Here is a 13,196-nt window from a genome sequence, read left to right as displayed (position 1 = left end):
ATGTATTTAAACTCAAGCTTATGTGGTGCGTCGCTGTATATCAGTTGTAAAAATGTCAGTTAAAAACTGACCCATCTGCAACCGACGTAAGCACACCCCACAATTTCCCCATAAAATGATTCTAGGATCAGACCTTTAGAGACCCCAATGAGAATGTGACATGAATACAGTGCCTTGCAAAAGTTCTAAACCCCATTGCTAATATAAATCCCTAATTTCACTGGATAACAATTAATACATTTATGTATTATTATGCAAAATATTGAATTAATGAAAAAACTAAGGATGTCCCTTTCTTCATGAACTACCAGCATCAAATGATAATGAACAATATATTTTTTATTGTTTTATTATTATTTTTAGGGGTGCCGAGATGAAATTTAGGGGTGCTTGAGCACCCATAAAAAGGGTCTAAAATCGCACTGAATTGTACCCTCTCTAGTTACATTAATATTTACATTGCAGGTTAATATAAGGTGTGCCCCTAAATCTTCTGGTTGCGCTCCAAAAAATTTCAGTCAGGGGCTATTGTGCTCCTAGTAAAAAAAGTTAAGGCCGAATTATACTTCTCCGACTCCGATACGGACAGACGCACGCACGGAGTCGGACGGATTAGTTGAATTTATAGTACTCCGAAGGCTGTGGGTGCTGAAAACAATTCACTGCCAGAAGAGCAGGTGGCGCTGCACTGCGATGCTAGCTAGGTTATCGAAAAGTTATAGCAAATTTACAAATTAGCCGTTTCATCAATAAAATAAGCACATTTTCAGCAACTACACTGCCCATTTCAATTCAGATGCTGATTTACATGTACTGTTTAGCTGAAATATGAATTGTAAAAACGTACAACAATGGCGGTCAAAGGATTTTGTTCTCTTGTTGGTCACGGCAACCCAGCCCCCGCCCCTGACGCAAGCGGTTCTTAATACGGACCAATCACAGCCAAGGGGTATCCGTAAAATGACGGACGGACAGTCAGGAAAATCAGGAGGTGCACGTAGAGCTCTCCGAGGGGCTCGGAGAGGGAGTTCCTTGACGGAGAGGGCGTTCCGTGTCTCCGTCTCCGTAAAAACGCAGAAGTCGGCCTTTAGTCTGGAGCCCTGGACATAGCAACACAGTTGGATGTTGGTGCTGAGCCTGGTTATCTCAAGAGCTCTGAAGCCTATTGAACAACAGAATCATACTTTTGCTAACGATACACTTGTACAACGGTACAGCTTTAAGCTTTTGAGTTTGACTGAATCAGGTGTACATCCCTGATGTCAAGAGTCAGCAGGAAAAAAATCCAGCCTGTGTATTGTAACCCCTCTGCTTTCACCTTATTCAGATACGCAATGACCTCTTCCTAAAGTTGCCCCTCCCTGTGCTCCTGCACCTTCGCTACCCCACCCTCCCCTTCATCCTGCCCACCAGGCCTCCCCCGGGGCTAGGCTTTCTGCCCAGGCCAGGAGCACACAGCCAGGCAGGGTGTCCAGTCAGAGTAGGCCTCTGGAGACCAGAGCAGGTAGAGCAGGCAGGGGCCCAGGGCTGGGTCATGTCAGGGAAGGGTGTGTGATGTGATGATCAACCTTTTTTTTGTGACTGATATTTAAGATCAAGACCCCCCCGACCTAAATCCATCCACTAGCTAACTGTTACTCAAATCAACATGGTTTACCAGGCGTTCAATTGAGTTCAATCACACATTTCCTTTCCCTTGTCACTCTATCAACAGTTGCTGCATCCCACCCAGCAGCTACCTCCCCATCAGCTGATCCCAGCGTATCCTGACGGGTACGGTGGGCCCGTACCCGTCAGGGGCCCTATGTACCCCCATCAGGGTCCCCCCAGACCGCCTGCTGTCGAGTCCCCGGCTCCTGGGGAGCAGCCGGGTGGAGCTGGAGTTCTAGCCAGCAGCAGCAGCCAAAGCGTGCCGGCCCAGCACCACACCCAGCCCCAGCACCACGCCCAGGCCAGCCTGCCCAACCAGGGACCCCGGCACCCAGCCCCTCAGCCCAATGTGTTTGAAAAGATCCTGGAGCGCCTTGGCAACATGTTCCCTCATTTCAGCAGGTAATATACTCACAAACACAATGAACTAAGGCTATAAATGTTGAAGAAATATCTAGTTATAAGAAACAATTAAATTCAGTTCAAACAGAGCCTTTTATGGTGTGGCTGTGCACGTGTCAGTAATGTTATGTGACTTGGCTCCAGACCGGTTCTGATGAAGTATGTCCAGGACACGCGCACAGCCAATGGAGGGGACCTAAACTTCCTGTCCTACCAGGAAGTCGTCAACCGAGTGGCTCAGCTCATCCTGGACAAGCAGGAGAGCAGCCGGGTAAGACCTGTGGTGACTCGATCTCTCACACACACACCAGTGTTTCCCATACTTAATACATATTTATTTGTGGCAAAATAAAAAAATAATTATAGATTTGCACGCAGCGCATTGATTCTCAGTCCCTTCTTGCCCCACTCGCGGTCTCTCTCTCTGTCCCGTCCCCCCCCCATACATACATACTGTCTGTGAATAGCCCCCTCTCCGTTCATGCTCTGAATTAGTGCTCGGGACGAACAACCTTTTCCCTCAGAAAAGACAGCCGGAGAATCAATCCAGAGTTTATGAACGGTTAGGCCCCGAATCCCAATGTCCAGACTTATGGACTTTGAGGCACGTTCTCGCTAAGTCTTCGAGGGCTTAGGGCTGTCCCACTGTCAAATTGCAAGTGCGCAACAGCTCTTTCCCAGACATTTTGAGCCCTTTTATGCCCTTTTCGTTGTTCCGCATTTTTACAGTCTTTAGTTAAGGGAGTTGCCCATAATTCACAACGTTGTGACATGAAACACGAGGGTTCCCAGTGGAAGCCCGGAAGCAAGAGAAAAATCCCGGCAAACCCGCATCATAAAATAAGAAAAAGAACGGTAAACAAGCATGTATGGAAGGAGCAACCAACCCTGACGTAAACATAATTAGAAATAAAAGTAGGTTTAAACTAGTGATGGGCCGTTGGGAGCTGGGTCTATACTACGCAAGCTATGATGACTTTCACCTTGATATTTTAGCGCGGATGTATACCTAGCCGAATTGCACTGTAGGGGGCGAGAACGAGTCTTCGAACCTGTGTGTATGCCTTGTGTATGAAATTATCACATCAAACGTGACGTGCTAACATGGATGCGGCTATGAAGCCACCTGGTTTGCTTCAGGGAAAATGTATTTTTAAGAAGCTTCCCAATGGAAACCTCGACAAGACTAAGGTTGTTTGCACCTTGTGCTATGCGGAATTAGTTTACTGTAGGAGTTCTTCCAGTCTCAAATACCACCTAAACGCAAAGCATCCCTTAGCTAATGCGGAAGATGCCGGGCAAAGCACTGATGTAGCGCAGAGGAAGAGTCGTCGTCAAACTACGATGTTTGAGTGCAACCGAGGCAAGCCCGTCAGCTCAGCTCTATCAGCCAAGCTAACTAATCTAATAAACAGTTAATAAACACAAGTACATCTTATTGAACATAATTTATTTTCATCACCAATTATCATAGTAGAACAGCTTTCTCAAGCAGTTTGTGATGCATTTTGGAAACAGGAGATGAGCTCCTGGTCTAATGCGCCACCTGGCTTGAGAAACCCATTCTCAAAGACTTACTTTTAGTCATTATTTGGGTAGCACACATATTCTGAATGCCTTCGGCGGAATTCAAATGAGCCATTTTAATCTAGATTAATGCCAAGATTACAGTGAGATTAATCTAGATTTAAAAAAATAATCTATGCCCACCACTAGTTTAAAACACAAAGTTCACTGATCGTTGATATAGCCAGTGTGCTATTGTGTGTAGTTTGTCCTTTGATAAATTATAAATATGCTTTCATCAGATATGATCCAACAACATAACTATTTTGCAGATAATGCAGCAAAGTGCTGTCCCATTTCAATTTATAGCATTTTGAGCCCTCGCAGCCTCTTGCACTCAATCACTTACTAGGTGACATCAAGTCAGTCTGTTAGGGTTTAGGGATGACATTGGGATTGGGCCTTAGTATCATAATTCTGTGCACAAATCTGTCCAAAACTGATACATTCAAGTTAAATATAATAATATTCATAGTTAAATTCAGGAAATATGTGTCAAACATAATGTTTATATTACATAAAGCTTTTTTGCGCTCAAATTAATGCAAAAAAAATTTGCTGCGCAAGCTCGCATTACTTGTTGAGGTTTACACTCACATCAAAAACATACTAGGACCTAGGTTTGGGCTAAGCCCCTAATGTTTACAACGTCTGTCTCCGCCCCTGCCTACCACCACAAATAAAATCCAATTCTGTGGGAAACGCTTCACACACGCACTCTAACTGTTCATCTGACTCAAGCATTAGATTGAAATGTTGTCCCTACCCTCCCTTTTCTTTGTATGTTTGGATACGTACACACACTGCATTCGGCTTAGCATGCTGTGTTTCTAACCCCTCTGCCCAGGATGTGAGTGGTGGTGGGGGCACCCTCCTCGGGGGGCAGGCCCTGGGTGTGACGGCCCTGCGCTCAGCCTCCCCCGCGCCAGCCCGCTCCGCAGACACCTCTCCCCCCGTCTGGAAGAGCCTGGGCTCACACGGACACCAGCAGTCCAAGGCGGTGGGTAGATGCTTGGCACAGCCTGTCAGGCATCGTTAACACGTCAACGTTGATTCATGTTACATCCCTTTCTTTAACAAGAAACAATTTGATGTGTTTAGGCAGCAGGACACTTATCCACATTTTAATTAATGATTTTGTCAATTAGGGAATAGTGCATCAAATTAAGAATTTTCCAACAGGAGACTGAAATATGGATTTTTAACTCCTTGTTGAAGGGAATTGTTTGTATTGAGTGATGTGTGTTGGTGTTTCCTGTGCAGCTGAACATGGAGGACCCGTGTATCATCTGTCACGATGACATGACCCAGGAGAACATGTGTGTGCTGGAATGCAGACACAGCTTCCACAGACAGGTCAGACTGGATCTCTCAGGCCTGCTCGGAGGCTCAGCCTCAACACAAACACACATTAGATCACCTCAAGCCTGTCACGCTCGTGTCTAAGCTGAGGGTCTTTCCTCACCCTTCTCATGGTTCATGTTCTGTCCCTCCAGTGTATCAAGTCTTGGCTGAAGGAGCAGAGCACCTGCCCCACCTGCAGAGAGCACGCCCTCCTGCCTGAAGACTTCCCAAGTCTTCCTGGCAAGCTCCGCAGAGGCCACACTCCCTTCTCGTGAACCAGCCGCTCTGCCTCTGCCCTCCAAGCTCTATAATACTGGAACTAATCCAGAAAATCCTTATTCTCAACATTCTGTTTGCTCTGGAGTTCCTTCTAACAGCCAGTACTTTTTTTTTTTTTAACTCATGCTTGTTGCACACAAACAAATTTGGACCAAAGGCATTGTTTATTATCCTTTCATCAAGCTTTCCGCTTTCGCACATAATTTGGTCTTGTTTTGCCCATTAGGTGCCACATCATCCTGGGTTTACCTTTAATACATTTTATTTTGGGATTGTTTGAAACAATGGTATTAACAATTTATAGGACTTGCTAACCTTAAAGGTTGAGTTAATCGTTTTGTTCCAACTTTCAAAGTCTTAATATTAACATTTTATGACTAGTTACTTTGTGCTAAGTTTTGGGTATTTGACAAATTGCTACCAGACTAATGTAGGCTTTTAGACAATTAATGTTTAGGGCTGGCTTTACCTTTTTTTTCTCTCTCATTGTAATCAGATTTATATTCACATTTAAATTCTAATTAATTTTTAATTAAAAACGTAATTGTGTATGATTCAACTTTTGTGTTTCAGAAGTGAAGTTCACCAGGGCTGCGTTTCCCGATAACGATGGATCGTAGCAACGATCGAGCAAAAAACTAAACCATCAATATTTCTTATGTGCGTTTCCCAAACATGCTCGTAAGGAGTAGGCTAATCTATGCGCTTTCGAATTTAAGAGACACTTAAGCTACGATGTTTTTGGGAACGGCCCGTAAAACTAAGATTCGTCGTACGATGGATTCTACAATCAATTTAGGCTTACGACGCTTTTGGGAAACGCAGCCCAGAGCCGTAGGCTATAACACAAAGTAGGGTACACCAGCAGGATTTTCCCAAAATTATTATATTATTCTTCATTGTTGCTGCATTCAGCTTAGGCGTAACATGTATAACACACACAAACATACAGGTATCAATCCTTTTTGATAATATTTACTGGATTAGTTGCAGCTGTTAAACATTATTTGCCGTATCAAGTTCGTCCACCAAACATTCATTTAACATTCCACATAATGGGACCGACTCTCTCCCTGTAGGTCTTGATGTCAAAGGTGTGATGGTGCAGGTCCTTAAGACGGTTTCCTCCCTGTATGCTTTGCATTTCAGATATGGTTGACGTCCAGCTAGTACCTCGGTGGTCTCTAGTTTATAGTCTGTAGTCCCATCTGTATCTGAGCACACTGAAGGCACTGTCCTGTGTTAAGTTTCCGGTGTTATCCACTCCATTTAGCTTGTGGATGGTTTTACAGCCGACACAGCTTGAGAGGGAAGTTTTCTGTGATCAGGTGGTCATCGTGGAGCACGATCACCACGTTCACCTCAAACTCTACAGGAGGAAAGGAATACATTAACGTGTAAGGAAAGTAAACAGGACATACAAATTGTGGAATATATACTACTAGAGAGGGTACAATTTCTGGGGAAATTGTAGGGTGTGCTTGCTTGTGTCGGTTGCACAGGGGTCCGTTTTTTAATGACATTTTTACAACTGATATTTCTGTATATTTTATATAAAAATGCATAGGGCCTACTTATTATTTATAAAGATTACATAGATTTAAAAGCATCTTTTTTTTGCTGCTCATTTACAACTCAAAATACGAGTGAAGCGTAGAACGAAATATGATGTCTTCTCATTTCCCCTGCAGGAGGCAGCCTCATAGCTGAATCAAAACAAATAAATTTGGCAGACCGGTGTAAAAATGGACCTAATCTCTATGACTTAAACGTCCTTTTAAGTTTTCCCTTCTCGTGATATGTTCAGGCATTTAGCCTACTCATATTGCATTCATTCATTAATAAAGAACCCCCTTTGAAGATTATTCTACGACGTTACCGGCAGAAGATAGAATCGCGATTCAAACAGTACCATCTGCTAACTGAAAATATGCCCCCAAAAACGTAAATAAGCTTGACATTTATTTAGTGGAAAATTGCTCATTCATAAAAAGCTCACTGGTAGCGATCATTGTCAGTAACAACGCAAAATGCGATATAGCCCTGTGTGGAGAAGCTGCCCCGGTAAATTCTACTACTACAGTACAGTACTAGACTACTGCTGTGTTCGTCTTGGTAGCGGTTGCGTTGGTTGAATTCGATGTAACGTTCCGGTTTAGGCTGAAATAAATTATTTTCATGAACAGATTGACAAAGTTTAGGCTGTGGCAATGAAGTTCAGGTTAGTAGTCAGATAGTTTCACCTATTGAAAGACTTTTGATTTAAGTAAGCGGAGTGCCGAACATGTTCTGTCGCCGTTTGACTTCCTAAACAGCTGTGTAAGTTAGATGTTTTTGTAGTGTGTCTCGCGTAGGCTACAGCGTTGCAGTGAGCAACACTGGTTTGAAACCACAGGTAATGATAATTTCACCAACAAATCGTTTACTTGTAATGTAATGTCATAATAAATCCTACAACGAAAATGTATTTGTGAGGAACGTATGTGTTGCCCGGGTAACAGAGGCTAATGTCATGCTAATGCCTCAGTGAAATAGTAGACTACCGTTTCCGAAAGTAGATGTGGGCCCACTTCCTTAATAATATCAGCTAATATTGTACATTACATTTTACAATTGTGTTTCACATCACAAAGTAAAATAAGTAAATAGTTATCACCCTGGCCTCTTTGCTTGTGGCGTTTCTGCAGCTGCCTTGCAGTAAAGCTATAGTTAGCCTAGCGATCCCCCAAGTTAACAGATGCGAAACGAATGTTCTGCCAAAGGTAGTCACGCGTGTTTTCGTGACGTTAGTAACGTCAGTGACTGTGGCTAGCAAATTAGCCACCGTTAGCTTCACTTTTCGCCACAAAAATGTAACTTGAGCCTAAACCATGCAACGGAACGTAAATCCCAATAGAAGCAACTCAATCGCTACCAAGACGAAACTTTTGACACCTAGGTTGTCTATGTAGGCCAAATATTGACTGAGTTTTAGGGGGGCAAAAAGAATAATAATATATATGTGAGAGAATAAATATGTGAGAGAACAAAGGTTGTGCCCTTGCCGAAGGCAAAGCACACCCAATTATTGAAAGTATAGTTGTGTGTATTAGTCAGGTGGCTAAGCGGTTAGGGAATCGGGCTAGTAATCAGAAGGTTGCCGGTTCGAATCCCAGCCATGCGATGACGTTGTGTCCTTGGGCAAGACACTTCACCCTACTTGCCTTGGGGGAATGTTCCTGTACTTACTGTAAGTTGCTCTGGATAGTAGAGTGTCTGCTAAATGACTAAATGTATTAACGTCTATTCAGAATACACCCTGTGTTGTCATTAACACATTGTTTCTCAATTAAATGTTCATATGACCCTAATTCTGGAAATTGCCGGTGGAGGCTTGTACTCACCAACTTTGAAGTTGGTGGTCTCCAGGGTGGGGCAGGTGAAGAGCCGGGGGAACACCATATAGATTGGGATGGGGAGACCGTGGCAGACATCACCTTCTGCTATCTGGATGTTCTGGATCTCTGTGGCGTCCCTGGCGTAACCCTCGGCACAGCCTAGAGTACAACCAGTGGCGGTGCGTCAATAGTGGGCGCAAGTGCGCCGCCCCACTTAAAATTTTGAGATGAAAATATGTCTAAAGACATGACAAAAAACATTAAATACCAAATAATAAAAATAAGAAATGTACCGTGTTTACGCGTTAAATGTGTGTGGGAGACCGTAAGCCCCTGACGACAACAACAACTTAAATGTGACCAAACATAATATATTGCCATTCGTCATTACTGAGAAAAGTCCCTCCTTCAGGTGAAGGGCGCCAGTAACAGCAAAGTCTATGGAAGCTAGTTAACTTTTTGCTGTCATTTCAGCAGGAACAGCTTTTCATTGGCGGATTGAAAGTTCGATTCTGGGGCGCAAATCTTTGCGCCCTAACCAATGACATGCTTTCCTATCGTTCTTACTTCAACGCGATTGGACTGATTCGGTGACCATCAGCGACCATTAAAATTCCCCTAGTTACCAGAACAAGCATGTACGAGAGCAGCATAGCTAGCAGAAAGTTTGGTTTTGTGAATCGGTGGCGGTGCGTCAAAACAAATTCTGTCATTGATTTACAAAAAAAAACCTACCACAAGACGTTCGCTGGAAGAAAAAAATTGGATAAAGGATCTCAGACCAATACGATTTACAAATCCAGCAGCAGGCGAGTGACCGAGAACGAAGCAGCAGGCTAGTGACCGGGGACGAAGCTACTAGTACAACCAGGGCTTCTTACCTGCTCTTGAGTCTTTATTCGAAACGGAGTTGGCTGGATGTTCAAGTAGCTAGTTATCATGCTTTTTGGTAGTGGATGGGAAAAAAAAACGATAACCTCACTATCTTGTTATGTTTGTAACTTGAATTTTGTATCGTATTGTCTTGCTCTTCTTAAATACATAGTTGTTTAAATAAAGTAGTGGTGGTTGTTTTGCCCAGTTTCAAAGTGCTGCTTTCGTTGGGACCTGTGTCTTTAAAATAATTTTTTATAAAGAAAGAATGTGCTGGTATTGAGGGTGCATCCACAGATTCAGGAGGCAGTGTGTCCAGGTTGGCAGCATGGGGCTCACCACAGGTCTCTACCCGGACCAGCTGGAGCTCCATGCTCTTGATGGCTACGTCTGAGCTCTCCACCAGCAGCTCTCCAGTCAGGGGCTGAGTGATCACACAGTTGGTGGCGTCGAGGTTGCCCCGAATAAGGAACTTAGGCAGTGAACTCCGCTGGAAAAGAGACAAAACGTTGGGAAACTGCTAATGTGACTTTGCTAAAGCCATCACCGTTTTTTAAGATGTTGATATGACTGGAGAGGATTCTTGGGTACCTCGCGTACATTCTGCAAAGTCTCAGGAGTGATGGTGAAGTCTACAGGTGTGGGGACTATCTTGGCTTTCTGTGGCTAGTGAAACGACACAAGGACTGTTTAAGCAAGGAATTAGGAATATGGCATTTTTATGATTATACAGTACATTATGTTGCCTACAAACTACATTGTTTGCTGTATTGTGTAAAACATAACATACTGTAACTTATTAGAAGAGAACACTGAAGCCTACTGCAATTAACATATTTGACTCGCATACTGACAAACAGGTTGAGCTTACCTGACAGTGCACCATAAACTCACAGGTCTTGGTAAGATCTTTGGCCAACAAGGATCGCTTCATGTCACAGCGCAGGGTATACTGGAGAACAGGATGGTAATGCATGAGCATGGCTATTCTTTTGGCAGATCAAATCCCCTAGACATTTTAATTTTAAGGATGAAAATATATCGCTGGTCTCATCTGTTTAGGTTTATTTTATTTGTCTAGGTCCCTTTACTTCATATTGACTCTGGGGGCAAAAAGATGGTGTCCATTTTCCCTTTTGGAGCTACTGGTAGGAAGGCAACCATGGAATAATCCTTCTTTGAAGAAGATAGAAACATTACAGATCTCTTCAGAAATACTGAAGTTGTGTTAGAGTATTCATTTTCACCAAATGGTCGACTCCACTTTCCCTACAATTTCTCTGAGGTGCTCCAAAGAAAGCTCAAATGAAACACAGGAAAATTCTCTATAATTACACCCTTATTAGCTAAATTTAGCCACAGATGAAGCAAGGGTTACAATCACTGTTTAATTGTTCGCCAGATGGCATGACAACAAAATAGCTCTGTTAAGTTCTCAGACTTAGCCTTGGAAATAACATTAGCTGATGAAGGTCTCGTCCATGCACACACACACACAGAAAACAGTGGTGTGTGTAACATCCTGTCCAACATATGTAACCAAATGGTGTGGTGTGCACCACAGCAGTGTGTGTGTAAATGTTAGAATATTTGTCAGGCCTTGCCTAACCGAGGAGAAAGCCAAAGAGAAAGAAACATGACACAGAATGTATATTAAAGCTTGAAGGTTATGGTCTCACAGACTTTACCTGAATGTTGACAAAAACACCATGGTAGGTCTCATATAGAACTTTGTTGCCCTTTGTGTGGAGGGGGAACTCAAAGGGAATCTCTGTCTTGCCTCCTGGAACCTTGCCTGGTTTGACCACTTCAATGTTGCTGGTGATCAGTTGAATGGGCTATATAAATACACAACATCTGTCAGTGTGACAGCATGTATTATGTGCTTCTATGCAGCAACCCCCACCAACATAGAAACACTCAGTAATACAACCCAACAACACAAGCAGCATGTTTGCCTGTTAATAGCACAACTTTGAGCAAGGCCAATAAAAGGACTTGACAGGTTTATAATAAATTAGATCAACTTAATAATACTGCAACAAGAAAGAGCACAGTTACAACTGGTGAACAGTGGCAAAGTATACAATTAAGTTCTTACCTTGACAGAGTTATAGAAGGCCTCAAAGACTCCTACACTCTTGGAGCTCAGCTGTAAGTTGACCAGGCCCTCCATGGTGAGAGAGATACCATGGTGCTGCACTGCCTCTTTACTCACTAACACCACAACACCTGCTAGGACCTCCTGCCAAGGATGACACACAACACATGGAGAAGCTATGGTTATGAAATGTAGCTATTTCTTTGTATGGTGATGTGTTACTTGATTGGCTACAACGCATTTGCCCCAATAAACCCACTAGAGGGAAATAAACGACCTGCTCATTATTTGAGAGACAGCGGCTGACAGCGGTGCATTCACCGAAGATGCCCACTAGGAGGGAGTAAAAAACCCAATCTGATATACTTGAGAGAATGACAAACTGGACTGTCATCGCATTTGTGGAAAGTGTTGCCTTATAAGTAAAATCGGAAAGTCGGAAATAATGAATAGCCTTCTAAAAAAAAAAAGATGCAGAGACAGTTTTGAGCGACAATTCATGAAGGCTGTTCAACGTTAGGCTAGTTCTAGGTACTGTAGCAGTTTTTTTTTTTTTTTTTTGCTACTTGTACGTAGAGCTAGCAAGGACACTATTTAAGTCTTCAATCCGATATTAGATTAATTCTTACGTAGTGAAAAATATGAACATATGCGTCACAAGTTATTTGGTCAGCTAGCTAGCTAAACGCCGAAGACAATGCCACTGACACTGACTGAGTGTGACAACAACAAGCATGCACACCAATAGTATTAGGTTTTACTGCAGCATTAGCCTCTGCAACACAGCGAGAAAGCGGTTCCTAACTCGAATTTATTTTTATTTTTTTACAGCTGAATAATCAGTTCAAATGTTTTCACGTTAATAGTTTCAATCCAATGCTCTCTTACCCCCTCGTGATAAACTTTGTTAGCTCTTTTCAGTCTAATATCCAAACTAGCACTCATTTTTAAGGTTTAGATATCACAGGACAATCCTTTTCCTTCTACCCTAGCAACGATACTTCCTTTCTACGATCATGTGACAAATTGTCACGTGACAACAAATCCAAACTGACTGAAGCCTGCTGGACAAACACCTGCACATCAGCACTGGTCAGACATATCCTCTCTTTTCCATTGTCATGCATGGTAAGGTTTGTTTAGATGTTGTTAAGCACTTTATTCACCCTCTAGCGTATATATTTATGTATATGGGATTGCCCCTTGTCTTGAAACATAAAGCATAAATTCATTGTTTAAATGCCAATACTTCATAGAAAAACGTACTAAATGTGTGATGTATAAAAGTGGGCGCATGACTTTTTATTCTTTTATTGCATAAAGGCAGAAATAAAATCAATTACAGAGTATACAAACGCATAAGAATGCAAGGGGGTACAGCACAGCACGAATCATACAAAGGCCTTATAAAGAGTACAGACATCAATTGTTTGTACAGCTTTCTCATTTAAGGAATACAAAATGGTTTGAATGTATAATTCTAATTCTTTGTAAAAGATCAAAAAGATGAATTTGATATTTGGGCATCAATAACACAAAATTAACAAGATTTAAAAAAATCCTTATTTTTATCATGAGCATGGAAACCAAACAGCACATTCTCC

General features: G+C 42.6%; 2 protein-coding genes across 5 annotated transcripts in view; one reads left to right on the top strand and one right to left on the bottom strand.

Moving 5' to 3' along the window:
• Nucleotides 1-5,795, top strand: part of ttc3 (tetratricopeptide repeat domain 3) — a 56,911-nt gene extending 51,116 nt beyond the window's left edge. For all 4 annotated transcript variants that reach the window (XM_067257804.1, XM_067257806.1, XM_067257803.1 and 1 more), the window contains 5 exons: nt 1,715-2,052; nt 2,197-2,323; nt 4,466-4,618; nt 4,882-4,974; nt 5,115-5,795. In XM_067257804.1, the coding sequence (XP_067113905.1) occupies nt 1,715-2,052; nt 2,197-2,323; nt 4,466-4,618; nt 4,882-4,974; nt 5,115-5,237 (834 nt within the window). In that variant the 3' untranslated portion in view covers nt 5,238-5,795. The remainder of the gene's footprint in view (nt 1-1,714; nt 2,053-2,196; nt 2,324-4,465; nt 4,619-4,881; nt 4,975-5,114) is intronic.
• A 405-nt stretch (nt 5,796-6,200) lies between these two features.
• vps26c (VPS26 endosomal protein sorting factor C) lies at nt 6,201-12,592 on the bottom strand. The gene is made up of 8 exons (XM_067257820.1): nt 12,481-12,592; nt 11,593-11,736; nt 11,180-11,329; nt 10,363-10,443; nt 10,083-10,157; nt 9,831-9,981; nt 8,625-8,777; nt 6,201-6,610 (listed from the first exon to the last, which is right to left on the bottom strand). The coding sequence occupies exons 1-8, from the start codon at nt 12,535-12,537 to the stop codon at nt 6,528-6,530; spliced, it is 894 nt and encodes a 297-aa protein (XP_067113921.1). The 5' UTR covers nt 12,538-12,592; the 3' UTR covers nt 6,201-6,527.
• Nucleotides 12,593-13,196: the final 604 nt, after the last annotated feature.

Source organism: Osmerus mordax, chromosome 19, assembly GCF_038355195.1.
Source record: "Osmerus mordax isolate fOsmMor3 chromosome 19, fOsmMor3.pri, whole genome shotgun sequence".
Lineage (NCBI taxonomy): Eukaryota > Metazoa > Chordata > Actinopteri > Osmeriformes > Osmeridae > Osmerus > Osmerus mordax.
Note: the sequence above shows the minus strand (reverse complement) of the source record. Positions and strands in the feature narration are given on the sequence as shown.